This window comes from Labrus mixtus, chromosome 14 (assembly GCF_963584025.1).
Source record: "Labrus mixtus chromosome 14, fLabMix1.1, whole genome shotgun sequence".
Taxonomy (NCBI): Eukaryota; Metazoa; Chordata; class Actinopteri; order Labriformes; family Labridae; genus Labrus; species Labrus mixtus.
Genome location: NC_083625.1, coordinates 8,587,125 through 8,600,063, shown reverse-complemented (window position 1 = coordinate 8,600,063; position 12,939 = coordinate 8,587,125). Strand labels below are relative to the sequence as shown.

The following is a 12,939-nucleotide window of genomic DNA, read 5'->3' as shown; positions in this document are numbered from 1 at the left end:
GCAGGTCTGGTCTACAATATATTTCAATAGCAACAGAAAATTCATCACAAAAGCATTGTCGTTATTGAACAAATGGACACACTGTACAAACTGTGGTAGATTATACGGAGAACATTTGAAGTTTTTAGCACATTACTAGTACATTTAGGCTACACAAATCATTACAATATTACCTTCTGTATTTTGTTATCATTAAATTTCATTGACACAAATTAAATATAACTGTGACTGCCTCCTTAATACAAAAAAATAGTTAACCCAAAGGCTCAGAGGAATGGAGACCAGAACGGGAGGCCACACAGGTATAAGGTAAGGTTTTAAATACCCCAAGCCTTATTTGCTAGAAAGACTAGAAACATATAAACAGAACAAAAACAACCCCAAATAAAGAAAACAACTAAAAGAGAACACCAAATGTTCGTAAAAAGACACAAAACAACTACAACTGTTTTACTGCTTTACGTTGCATGTTGTCCCCAGCTGACCTCTCACTTTTCAAACATTTCATTTTGAGTTACTTAACCCCGGAATAACTTTTCTTAAAAAAAATCATACAAATTTGTAGATTGAATCCAAATGTTGTTTTATTTTTATTTTTATAAATCTACTTAACAGACAATACAAATAAGTAGGAAGGAATATAAAGTTGTTTAAATGACTGTTTGTCAGTAGATTTTTCATGATTCACTAGCTTTGAATTAGAAATTTGACATTAAAAAAGGCTATGCAGCCAACGATCACAGTAATAAAACAAACAGAACAATGCATTATACTGTAGGGGTCAGTGGGAGTTGAAACTAAAGCATCACCACAAGGCTGGTTGGTCAATCAATAACTGAATCAACATGTCAATAAAATGGGCTCAACACCGCCAGCAGCTTTTGGGAAATGATGACGGCAATGTTTGTCATCATTTCGCAATGATGTTCTTTTTATGCAATATGTGACTGCGTGTTTACACAAGGTGGAAAGTCCCAGGTGAAAAAAAAAAAAGAGGTATGGCCTATGTTAGGTCTAAAAAACAGAGCTATTTGACACACAACAGACAGAATAAACAGGTAAACTGAACAGAATCATTTAAATGTTCAAAGTCTTCAATAAGAACATTCATAGTAATTTGAAATGTCACTTTCTTTTTCTTTACAGGGCTTTTATTTAAAAAATAAAGTAAAACATTTAACTGTAAAATATGAAAAGAAATTGGTTAAAAGTTACTTTGTTGTTACGACGTTAGCGATGAATGATTAGTGATTAATTTTAACAAATCTTTTCTTTGACACACACTATTGATCTTTTTGTGTTTGCAGTGCAGTTAATCAGTACCAGTATGCTCTTAGTTAATCCAGCCCCTTTTTATTAACATCCAACTCTTTTTAAAATAAAGCGACTGCTCCTGAAAGTTCCTCTTATTTGTTGTGTTTCTCCATTGTAAGCTTCAACATGGGATTTTCTGTCCGTTGGATTTTGCTAGCAGCATTTTCATGTCTCCTCTGCATGGGTAAGATACTGAAATCTAGAATGGTGATTTAAAAAAATGTTCTATCTATTTTCAGCAATTTGGCTATAACTTAATGTTTAAAAATGTATTTTTCAAGTATTTATACAAAGTCTCTGCAAGTCAAGTTTTGGTAACACTAGTTGTGAATGTTCTTTTGAATAATTCCTAGCAGATTATATCATACAATGTGTGTAAAGGACGTTAACAGCATCGTTTCTTATGGCAATGAGCATTTTAATTCTGGTATTTTATTTGATCTCCGCTCTAAAACTTACTGAATCAGTCAGTACTAGATGGATGATCAGTTTTACAAAGCTTCCATGTATTTTTCATGGAAAACAAAAAAAAGATGATTTGCGTAAAATGATTTGTTTCCTAAGATGTAGTGTATCATCTTAAACCAGCATCTCGTCTATTCATTTGATTTAATGATGCTGTGAAATTTAAATGTACAGCTTTAATTTTAAAATTGCTTTCTGGGTGATTTCAAAGTATACTTTCTTAGCCTTGCTCAACATTTTTATCGTTGCTTTCACTTTACGTTTATCTCTGGTATTTATTTTTTGATCCAACTTTCACTGATAATAACTTGTTGTATTGACTCACACATATTTTGTTGTGTTTTACTGTGCTCATTATTTAAATGTTCCATTTCCAGCTCCTTTCTTTTCTCAGTCTAGTCTTGTTTATTATTTTACCTATTGCTTTCAATGTTTGCTTTATAAATAAAGTTACATTTAACAACATCTTTAAAGAATATAGAGCCCAATTCATTACAGGAGCAATCTTTGAATTTTATTTATTTATTTTTAAATAAAAAGGAGTTAATCCACACGCTGTATTGTCCACTTCCTGAAAATAGATGTAATGTCTTGTGACTCTGAAGTGAACCCTGAGAACGAATTTACTTAATTGAAGCTAATTTGCCTCATTCTCTGAGTCTCCTTGCAAAAACATTTAAATCCAAGACCCCCGAGATTGATGGTCACATGCAGTCACACTGAAAATGGTCATGTGTCCAGACTGTTGGTGTGACAAGGCAGAGGCATCTTTATGCTTTTGAATGGATGTTTTGATGGCGAATATCACCTTTTTATTGTCCCATATTCTGTATTCGTAGTGTCTACATACCATTTAAACATGGAAAAATGCAAACGGATGCATAGCAAGGCCATAAGTGCACCAAGCTATAACATATAATAGGAATGTTGGATCTGTATTTTCACGAGGGGACGAAAAAAAAAAAAATTTGCTTTATGTGATGCTTAATCCAGGGTGCTATAAGAAACCAAGTCTGTTCTATTTAAATCTGGCTTTGAGTTCATCATAACACATCAACGCCGTAAAACCGTGTGTTATTTTTCAGGAGGTGAAGTGCGTTGTGATTGCACAGAGACAAAGATGCAAATACAAGGAGGTTTTTACACCTTGACAAAGCAACTGGAGAGAGGAAGCCTGTTGACCTACCGCTGCCCGGAGGGCTTCTATCCATATCCTGCTACGTCCCGCCTGTGCCAACCTAATGGCACATGGCTTCCACCACCCAAAAGATTTCAACCTCAGAGATGCAGGAGTGAGTGTTGTGACAAGCACCTTTTCCACTTTGCCTCAGGCTGCTTAGCTCTACATGACAACTTTGACACTTCTGTTTTTCAGTTGTTGAATGCCCAGACCCCAGTGTCCTGGAGTCTGGAAATGTCTCCCCTCTTTTGGAGAAGTACTTTGTGAACAATGTGACAACGTATGAGTGCTACTCTGGGTACTCACTGCGAGGCTCAGAAAGCCGTACTTGCTTACCAAATGGCAAGTGGAATGGCTCCACTCCGATCTGTAGCCATGACTGTAAGTCCTGAACAAGAATATGAGATTCTTCTCCCCCTCCTTTGTCTTTCAGGTTTCAACAACATCCTACGTTTCATAACTTTGATTACCTTCATTCTGTTTTGTCACCACAGCAGGAAATAACTGTGCAGATCCTGGTATCCCGGCTGGTGCCTCAAGAGAAGGAAACATATTTGGAATTGACGACACTGTGAAATATAGCTGCAATGGCAAGCTGTTTTTGGTGGGGTCGAGTGTGAGAGTGTGTCAGGAGAACGGCGAGTGGACCGGCATAGAACCAGCATGCTACTGTAAGAATAATACTGACAAATGTTATGTATGTTATGCAAGTCATTTAAGCAAGGTTTCGTCTTGAAAACATCTACGGTGGAAATATTTTCTGTGATAACGTTGCTTATCCAACGAACCTGCTGTTTATCAACATGTCACAGTGAATAGGTTGAAGGTCTTTATGTGGAGTATCTGAAAATAGCATGCTGCTTTCTCTGTGTTTCAACTATGTTGTGCCACCCTTTTGTGATCCTTGCTTTGCATACAAGTGATACTGTTTTTTTTTATATTATTTAACTTTTTCCTATTTTATTTTTCAAGTAACTGTTTTTATGGATTTTCATTTTGACAGTCAAATACACCTATGACACTCCGCTGGAGGTTTCAGAGTCATTCGGCAGCGCAATCACAAACAGCCTCACCACTTTACAGTCACCAGGTCAGTTCCTGAAACTTTGCTGATCACAGTTTTTAATGCCATATGTTGCATTAGTTTCTGTGGTATACAGGTCAAGAACATCTGCAGGCCTATTTTTTCTTTTGTGGTACATTCTAGTGTGGCATTTAGTTAAATTCAAAACAATCAAGTTATACTCTTTTAATGTGTCTCTTTCCAGTTGGCTCAATTAACACTCATTCTTTTGTATAATGAAATAATTCAGTGGTTAGTACACTTTATATACAGTAAAATACAATTATTTTTATTAAACCACAAAAGAAATCTGACATAAAGAAAATTACCGTGTTTGTTGTGGATTGATCAGATGACACACAGGAGGGAAGGTCAATCAGGATTTCAAAAAATGGGACACTCAACATCTATATCGCAGTGGATATTTCTGAGAGCATTGAAGAGAAATACTTTCGTCATGCGAGGGACGCCGTCATAAAACTTATCAAAAAGGTAAGGAACCAGCAGCTTTTTTTCTTGACTAATAAAGTGAGTAATCAAAATTCAGACAAGTTAGGTTTATCTGAGGTCAAAATGCTCCAGCAACACTTGCAGTATGAAGATCAACTTTATTAATAACAAGTTAGACCGACGTGTTTCGGCTTACGGCCTTCATCAGGGTAAAAAGAAAAAAAAAGAAACTCAAGGTAGAGACAACCAATCAAATGCATCCACATATATGTATATCAGCCAATGGGGCACATGCAAGGTGGGCTGGTTAGGTTTGTTGACCAGGGCCCTTTCCGAATTGTCACAGTTCAGTATGCAGTACGTACTTTTCAGTAGGGAGTTTCAGTATACTGAACTTTCGTGGTCATTCAGTAGGCATTTTTTGGGTCCACCTCAGTATACTGAACATTTCAGTATGGATACTAACTTCCGGGTTTCATGCAGTATGGATCGGATGCGTGCTTTCAGGAAATGAATTGTTTTTTTACCACCCACGATGCTGTGCGAAATTAAACGTAAATCGTCACTTCACGTCCGCCTCCAAATCAAAACAAACGAGCGTGGATTAATTGAATCAATTTTTAATCTAGAGTTAAAGTCCCGACTGAAATCACTACTTTAAATTAACAACAGAAAATATAACAAATGTCTGCATTATTATAAAACCTTTCCCCCCTCTATTTAAATAATGATTTCTTTATTTAAATGCGTCTTTATTGGTTTATTTTATATTCTGTATATTACTGTCTTTCATTTGTTCTTTCCTTTATGTACTGTATGTTATTTAGTTATTTAATCTGCCTTTTACTTGATTTACATTGTGATATTGTTTTTTGTTTACCTGACTGTATATGCGCATTACTCTTCTTGAATAAAGCTAAACAAAAAAAACAAAAAAAAAAAACGGATGATTGCGGCCGGTTCGGGAAACGTAAATGACATCACTTCCATCCTGAATGAATCAGACGAAGAAGGCACAAATATCTGCCTACTGTGTGTGCATACTGAATAGTAGGTACTAAACAGTATGCAGCACGGATAGTACGTACTGCCTACTGCCTACTGAAAGATTGAGTAGGTACTTGGCAATTCAGATACGGCCCTGGTCAACAGGGGATGGTTAAAAGTTAGGTTTATCTAAAATGACAAAACAGTTCATGACAGATTTTAAGATTGCTTTTACAATGTAGATGGAGCTTACTTAACACAGAATTTGCAAATAGCCAGCAGCATTGTGCTGGGAGTGGGGATACTTGTTTGATGATGATAGCATATGCTATTTGTGCTGATTGTGGGCTTAGTTTTAAAGATGCACATGGGATGAAAGCACAGACTGCGATTGATGGATGTTGGCAATAAATCTGCAGAGTTGTTAAAAGATGTTGGAAATAAAGCAGTTAGTGTAACTAGAATGGACATTTGATTTATGACATCATCTTGTAAAGAATGAAATTACACATGAGTTGTATTTGAAATGACAGAGGAAAGAAGAGAATCGGATGTTGGAAATGTCACAAACTTTTTGAGGCTATTGAGCCACAAATTATCTGCCTGTGGACTGCCGCTTCAGAATAAATTACCAGTCAATCGTTTAAATCAGTTGCACACATTTCTTCAAGAAATCTGAAGGGAAAAAAACAGAGTGAAATGAAGTGTGTTCATGGCTGTCATGATCATCCTAATCCAGCCTGTAGCTCCTCTCCCGCATGTCATTCCCCACTCTCTCTCTCTCCCTGATTTCCAGCTCTATCCACTGTCCTATCTCTCCATTAAAGGCACAAAAAGCCCAAAAATAAATCTTAAACAAAAAAAAAAAAATGCAATGTTCTTCTGTTGGTATTCACTCCTGTTTTGAGCCAGCTGTGCGCCAGTTACGGGTGTATGACTGACATCTAATTGACAGCACTTGTGGGATCATCTTGGGCATGCTGTTCATGCCAGAGTGACCAACACAACCACGCTGGTTGACCTTCAACAACTCCTGGTTGAGGAATGGGACGCCATCCCACAGCAAAATGTGACCAGGCTGGTGACCAGCATGAGGAGGAGGGGCCAAGCTGTTGTGGCCTCGTATGGATCATCCACACGCTACTGAGGTCCCTGTAAAATGTATACAGTGTAAAAAACGTATTACTGTGGGAGAGTGCAATCATCAATTCCACCAAGCAACTCAAAACAGGAGTGAACACCAACAGAAGAACATTGCAGGGGATTTTGGCACATTTTTTTAGGGCACTACCCGCACGTTTAGCTGTGTTACTCATTCCACAAATGCACAATCCTTACAAGTTATACCGCGTTGTAAAGGTAAATCAGGCTTTCCAACGATATAAAATACAACACCAGTTAGTATTATTATAGTGGCGAAATAATTGACCAAAATAATGTTTCCAAAGTTTACATTGTTGTTTTTTTTATTATTACCCCTTGGACAACAGTAAATCTCCAATTAGAAATGTTTAGTAGACTAGTCCATTCCATTCGTTAACAAGCAACAGTATACTAGCCTTGCTTCCAGCATAGTTTTACGGGTCCACATACATATTGGATTTTTTAATTTGACTGTGAGAATACTAAACCCATTGGGAAAAGTGCTCATATTTTTGTTCTGAGTTGACAGATGAAGCCTTTTACGTTGTCTGACACACTTTTAGAAGCACGTTTGGCACACCGTACACTTAGCATGTACAAACAGAAGCTCATCCCATTTGGCTGCCAACAGCCCATTAGAAGTAAATTTAATTATGAATTACCCATCATAATCTTGATTGATGCTTCTTGGCGCGAGTCTCTTGGCTTGTTGTCAATGCACACTCCGGGCTTCTTTTTCTGCTGATAAATGAATCAATAACTCAACAAAATAACATCCATAAGCAGTTTCATACATACAGAGGTGTTGCATTCACAAAAGAATCAACCGTTTTTTAATGAGCTTAAATATGTTTACAAAAGTCGTTCAGAGATTTTTGTACAAAACTACAGCATATCTGTTTTGTTCATAACTGCTATGTTGTCTTTCCACAGATTTCGTCCTTTAGTGTGACCCCAAACTATGAAATCATCTTCTTCTCCTCTGATATCTATGAAGTTGTCAGTATTCTTGATTTCTGGGATGGCAAAATACAACTAGATGATGTCATGACTAAATTGAGTAATTTTGAGATAGAAGGTGAGTCCAACAGATCACACATTTAAAAATGTGGTAAAATACACAACTGGATCTTTCCTTTAACCTTCATCTTACTTTGACTCGCAGACAGAAACACCGGAACAGATCTGAACCTCGTCTTGAACACCTTCTTGGAGCGAATGGCTATTATAAAGCAACAAGTTGGAGTGGATAGTTTTATGGATCATCGTCATGTCCTTCTTCTTTTTACGGACGGTAATTTCAGCCTCTTGGTATAATTCCCCAACTTTCACAAACCTTCTGCAATGTTGCAGTTATATTCGTTTCAGACAACTGTGCAGTTAAATATGTAACTTGCAACAACTCAAAAGTAAATATGTTTCAGAAATAAGCTAAGCTAAAATAAGTAAAACATGTTTAAATATCAATGTGTTGGATGTGTTGCAAGTGAAAACATTTGGTAACATCAAGTAACAACTGAGGAGCTATATAATTATTAAAAATCCTAAAGTATTGATTTTAGGTTTGGAGAAAATGATGATTGATCACCTGTCCACCTATTTGGATTTCAACCTTTGCTGACTAAAGTACAATTCATATTAATATTAAGACTTTGCTGTTCATACAACAAAATTGTTTTGTGTTTTTGTAGGTGCTTACAATATGGGCGGTTCACCTGCACCCACTGTGGAAAAAATAAAGAACATGGTTTACATGGACCCAACAAGTAATCCAGAGTCTAAATACAGAGAAGATTATCTCGGTGAGTTTCATGTGAAGGTTAAGGGAAATATATTTTGGAAATGGAAAATCATGTTTATTGGATTTTTTCACTTGTATATAATAACTTTGGGGGAGAATAACTTTGTTGCTGTTATTACCTGGGAATAACTTCTTATTGACTTAAATGGAAAGATGTATACCTGTAAATGGATCCAACCAAGTTGCCCCTCCATGTCTCTCCAGACACTTTCTGTGAACCAACCAAACCTTTGCTCTCCAATAAGTCTTCAACATTTGGCAATTTTCCCAACCACTGTTGTTTCTCTGACACGCTACAGGGGGTTTGGGAACGTCTGTTAAAATCTGAAACCTTGCTGCTATTTGCCACAAACTAAACACTGTTAACTTGTTGAGAAACACAATATGTACACAATGCACAACTAAGCGTGCTTTATTCAGTGTGCCTGTTTGTCCTTGTTGCAGACATTTATATTTTTGCCATTGGTGCTGAGATCTTCGATGAGGACCTGCAGCCCCTCACAATAGGATTGGGTGAAAAGCATTACTTCAGAATGGATGACATTAAGAACTTAGAAGAGACTTTTGATAAAATGATTGGTAAGGTATCTTTGATTACAAAGACATTAAGTTAAGAGGTTTAATACTGTACACTAATTATATTTGATTTGGATCAAAGAGTTTGATTGTTTAGTTTGAACACTACACTGATATAACCACAAATAGTCTGGTTTTGGTTTTGATCTTATATACAGATGAAGAAGAAGTGAAGGGTCTGTGCGGTCTTCACAAGGAGTATGAAACAGCTAACCAGAGGGACATGTATCCATGGTGGGTTTTCCTTCATGTCAAGGTGAATGTTTCAATATTTCTCTTAACATCATAATGCATCTTTGAAATATGTTTGAAAGGCAGTATGAATCCTACAATCCTTTACATGTCAATTCAATTCAAGTAAATTAAATCTATACAACCATATATGCAGACCACACAATTTCAGAAAAAGAGGTGCTGTGTAGGGCTGTGCAATTAATTCCATTTTAATTTGCAATAAACACATTACCAAAGGCTAAATTGATCACAATGAGCAAGGAGGCAATTTTAACAAAACAAGCTCTGCTTTCTCATTTAGGAGGCAGCCATGCACACATTTTACCTGTTGGAATGAGGTATACAGGCCAATGTTTTCAGAACCTTTGATGCAGTCCAATGACGGTCAAGATAGCTATTGGCTTCTCTGAGATAAATTGTTACTGATTTAGTGGTAATTTTTTTTTTTTTATTATTATTTTGGTTTCAAGAAAATCTTTTTCCAAACACAGACATTGTGTTAAACATGTAGAACAGCAGGTAGAAACAGAAACTGTGAGCTATAGCTAATGTGTGATCTTTTATTTTTGTTTATTTATCACACTTGTATAAGAATATTAACCGATATTATTGCACATAGCATATTTTTCCTATATGAACAAAACTCATGGTAAGGTAAAACACACCTAGTAAAGCAACACAACGCTTATGAGTTGCGTATAATTTGGCCCAGAAGGCAAATACAGTATCAAAAGTAAAACAGATGGCCAAGACAAGAGACCTGGGGTACTCCATATTTCACATGAGAAAATTGTGAGGCAATATTGTTTAAGGAGAAATGGATTATATAACAGTTATTTCATGTTAATGGCCAAAAATGTTATACCTCTAGTGCTAAATCAGTCACAACCAAAAATGAGGGAATACACTTTTACCTAAGGAAAATAAATGTGTTTTTCAGATATATTTGGATCAATACATCGCAGTTGTAAGCCCTAATGATTACAGATTTAATTAGAGCCTGTTTTCTGCAACAATGCCGTTTTCCTTTTGTATTTGTTTTAAAGTGGTGCTAGATGTGGTCTGAGTAAATGTTATATTAACGTACGTATTAACTGATTAAAACTTTAGACTGGAGCAACGTCAAAGAACTGCCTCGGCTCTCTGGTGACTCGTCAGTTTATCTTGACTGCAGCTCATTGCTTACCGTTTGGAGTTTCGCACGAAGATGTCACTGTTGAAATTGGGGGCATTACAGGTAAATATATTTGTTAATATAAGTGTTATAAGGTTCATATATTTGCTTTGGTAATGTATATCTGGTAATGTAAAAATCAAACCAATCTTTATCAATTATGTTATACAGATTTGACAACCTATTCTGATATGTACCACTTCCGGTGTCTCTTTTACAGAGAAAGGAGTTAAAACTTTCACATTACACCCAGAGTACAATATAACTCGAAAAGTGAAAGAAGGTGTGATGGAGTTTTATGACTATGATGTGGCTCTCATCCAACTTAAAAATGATGTTCCAATCGACAGTACTGTTAGGTAAGAGTTTGTCCTACAAACACGTTCAGTGTAACAGATCGATAACATTTTTAATACCCTTGAGATAAAGTTACAATTATAATATTGTATTTTTTTAAATGCAATGTATTATTTATTGATTTACGTTTTTAATTAGGGACTTAATCCACTTTAAGTTATACTGTTTTTAATATCTCATTCAGACCAATCTGCATACCTTGCACCCAGGAGACCAGTGATGCTCTGAAGCTGGTTGGCCAATCAACCTGCAAGCAACAAGGTGGGATTTATAAGCTGTAACACCAACACACTGCTTGTGAAATTATTACGCATATTAACAACAACTATGGTGGATTCAGCTATTTTATCCTATTGCCTCTTTGAAAAGGAGAGAAAAGTAACATATTGTTCTTCATTGTGACCTTGCAGTTAAAACAAAATGTCTGCAGAGCCAAAAGGTACTATTAATTGTGTTTTTGGTATTTCAGAGCAGCTTCTGTTAAAGAATCATCTTGAAAGTCTTTCTTTTTTGACCAAAAGTGGAAACGCTGTACGTAGAAAAGATGTCAACGCAAAGCTGGGCGATAATGTGAGTTCTAGCTTACTGAGCTGTGTTGTGCCATATTGCTTGTTCTCTTTATTGTACACTCATAACCCAAGTGTCATATTAAGTTGCATTTTCTTCTCTTACTCTACAATTCAGAGAGATGAATGCATCAGACACGCACTAGGAGCAGATGGCATAACTACGGTTAAGCCAGAGGATGCAGTGACTGATAACTTCCTGTGCAGTGGTGGTTTGATTCCTTTCAGAGATCATATAGCATGCAGAGGTATGTTGTTCCTGCTTTTACAAGAAAAAAAGTTATCCCTTACTTTTAAAAGAGCTACTAGTAAACCCTGACACAGCCTTAAATTTAGCTAATTAACATTGAATGATTATGTCCTTGCCTGATTCAGTGTATTTACTGTAATTTAACACACGGATATCCCGTAGATAAAGTCTAAATACAAACAAATTCATAACTAAAAACTAAAAGGTTTTTATCCTTTGGATCCTCTGTTTTTTCAGAAACTTTTTCTCAAAACATTTATGGAGGCTGTTTATTTTGGGTGTAATCATGTGTATGTCTGTTCTCTTGGGCAGGTGACTCTGGAGGTGCTGTGTTTAAAAACTATCAGTTTCGCACAATACAGGTAAACTAGCATTCTTCTCAACCTAACACATATTATAAGGACATCTCCTGGGGGGTTTATATTTTTCACATGTAACTTGTCCTCAAAGGTTGTTGTTAAATGTGTAAAGCAACACTGTATTTTATTGCAGGTTGCTGTGGTAAGCTGGGGAACCAAGGAGCTCTGCAATTCAGGAAATGTCATAGACTCGAACGACGTTTCCAGAGATTTCCATATCAATCTTTTCAGAGTTGTTCCTTTTCTCAGATCAATTCTTGAAGATAAGGACCAGGATGACTTTGTACCACTTACATTCTTGACAGATTAAAACTAAATACATTTAAATAACATGAGTTGTATTGCTATTTCATTCGTGAATACAATACAGGTTAAACATTGCCTTGTGTTATTTTGCTGTTTGATAGATGGATCAAGTAATCCATTAACTCATTCAATCTGTTTTTTTAACTGAGTAAGTTAAATATAAAACAACGCTTCACAATTTAAAGAAAATACATCATTCTTTGTTTGAAATGCAAAATAGTGCTCAGGCAAATCAGTAGTACCATTCTGTTCTTTGTTTATAAATAAGAATAAAACATTTTGAAAACTATTTCTAGAGGACCCCTGTACAGAAGTTAAAAATCAGTATTAAACTTTGTCTTGATGTGTTTTGAGTATGATTTCAGCAGGAACATGATTTATGTGTTTCTAATGCTATGAAAAATCGATTTTGAAAATTGCAGGTTGCTCATTGTGTCTCTGCAAGTAAGGATAAATAACCATTTGAGAGAAAGTGACCCTGCAAAAACTTCCAAATTACAGCTAACAGAAATTATATTGCACAACATTTTGTACAATCACACGTTATTAAATAATGTCCCTTTCTCTGATCATTTTCAAATATGCTCAAGAAAAGAATGAATAAAAGAATTACCACAGTACTGAAAAGGTTTCATCAAAATTCTTTTATGGTTCAGCTCTGCTGACGGAGCCGTCCAGCTCCACTTCAGGTCAGTGACTCAGGGCCAATTTCCA

The 12,939-nt window shown here is 36.0% G+C and overlaps 1 protein-coding gene across 1 annotated transcript; it reads left to right on the top strand.

Moving 5' to 3' along the window:
* Positions 1–1,002: 1,002 nt before the first annotated feature.
* Positions 1,003–12,845, top strand: LOC132987882 (complement factor B-like). Its single transcript, XM_061054858.1, has 19 exons — positions 1,003–1,058; positions 1,434–1,498; positions 2,865–3,071; positions 3,155–3,340; positions 3,454–3,630; positions 3,963–4,049; positions 4,375–4,514; positions 7,536–7,680; positions 7,768–7,896; positions 8,294–8,404; positions 8,848–8,982; positions 9,138–9,235; positions 10,324–10,450; positions 10,608–10,746; positions 10,929–11,005; positions 11,214–11,314; positions 11,429–11,558; positions 11,873–11,922; positions 12,053–12,845. The coding sequence occupies exons 2-19, from the start codon at positions 1,441–1,443 to the stop codon at positions 12,227–12,229; spliced, it is 2,274 nt and encodes a 757-aa protein (XP_060910841.1). The 5' UTR covers positions 1,003–1,058; positions 1,434–1,440; the 3' UTR covers positions 12,230–12,845.
* Positions 12,846–12,939: the final 94 nt, after the last annotated feature.

Bases quoted from the DNA above. Each gene is read 5' to 3' on its own strand.
- LOC132987882 (XM_061054858.1), top strand. From the start codon at position 1,441: ATGGGATTTTCTGTCCGTTGGATTTTGCTAGCAGCATTTTCATGTCTC. The intron at 7,897-8,293 runs GTAATTTCAGCC...GTGTTTTTGTAG, and splicing joins CCTTCTTCTTTTTACGGACG to GTGCTTACAATATGGGCGGT. The intron at 8,405-8,847 runs GTGAGTTTCATG...TCCTTGTTGCAG, and splicing joins ATACAGAGAAGATTATCTCG to ACATTTATATTTTTGCCATT.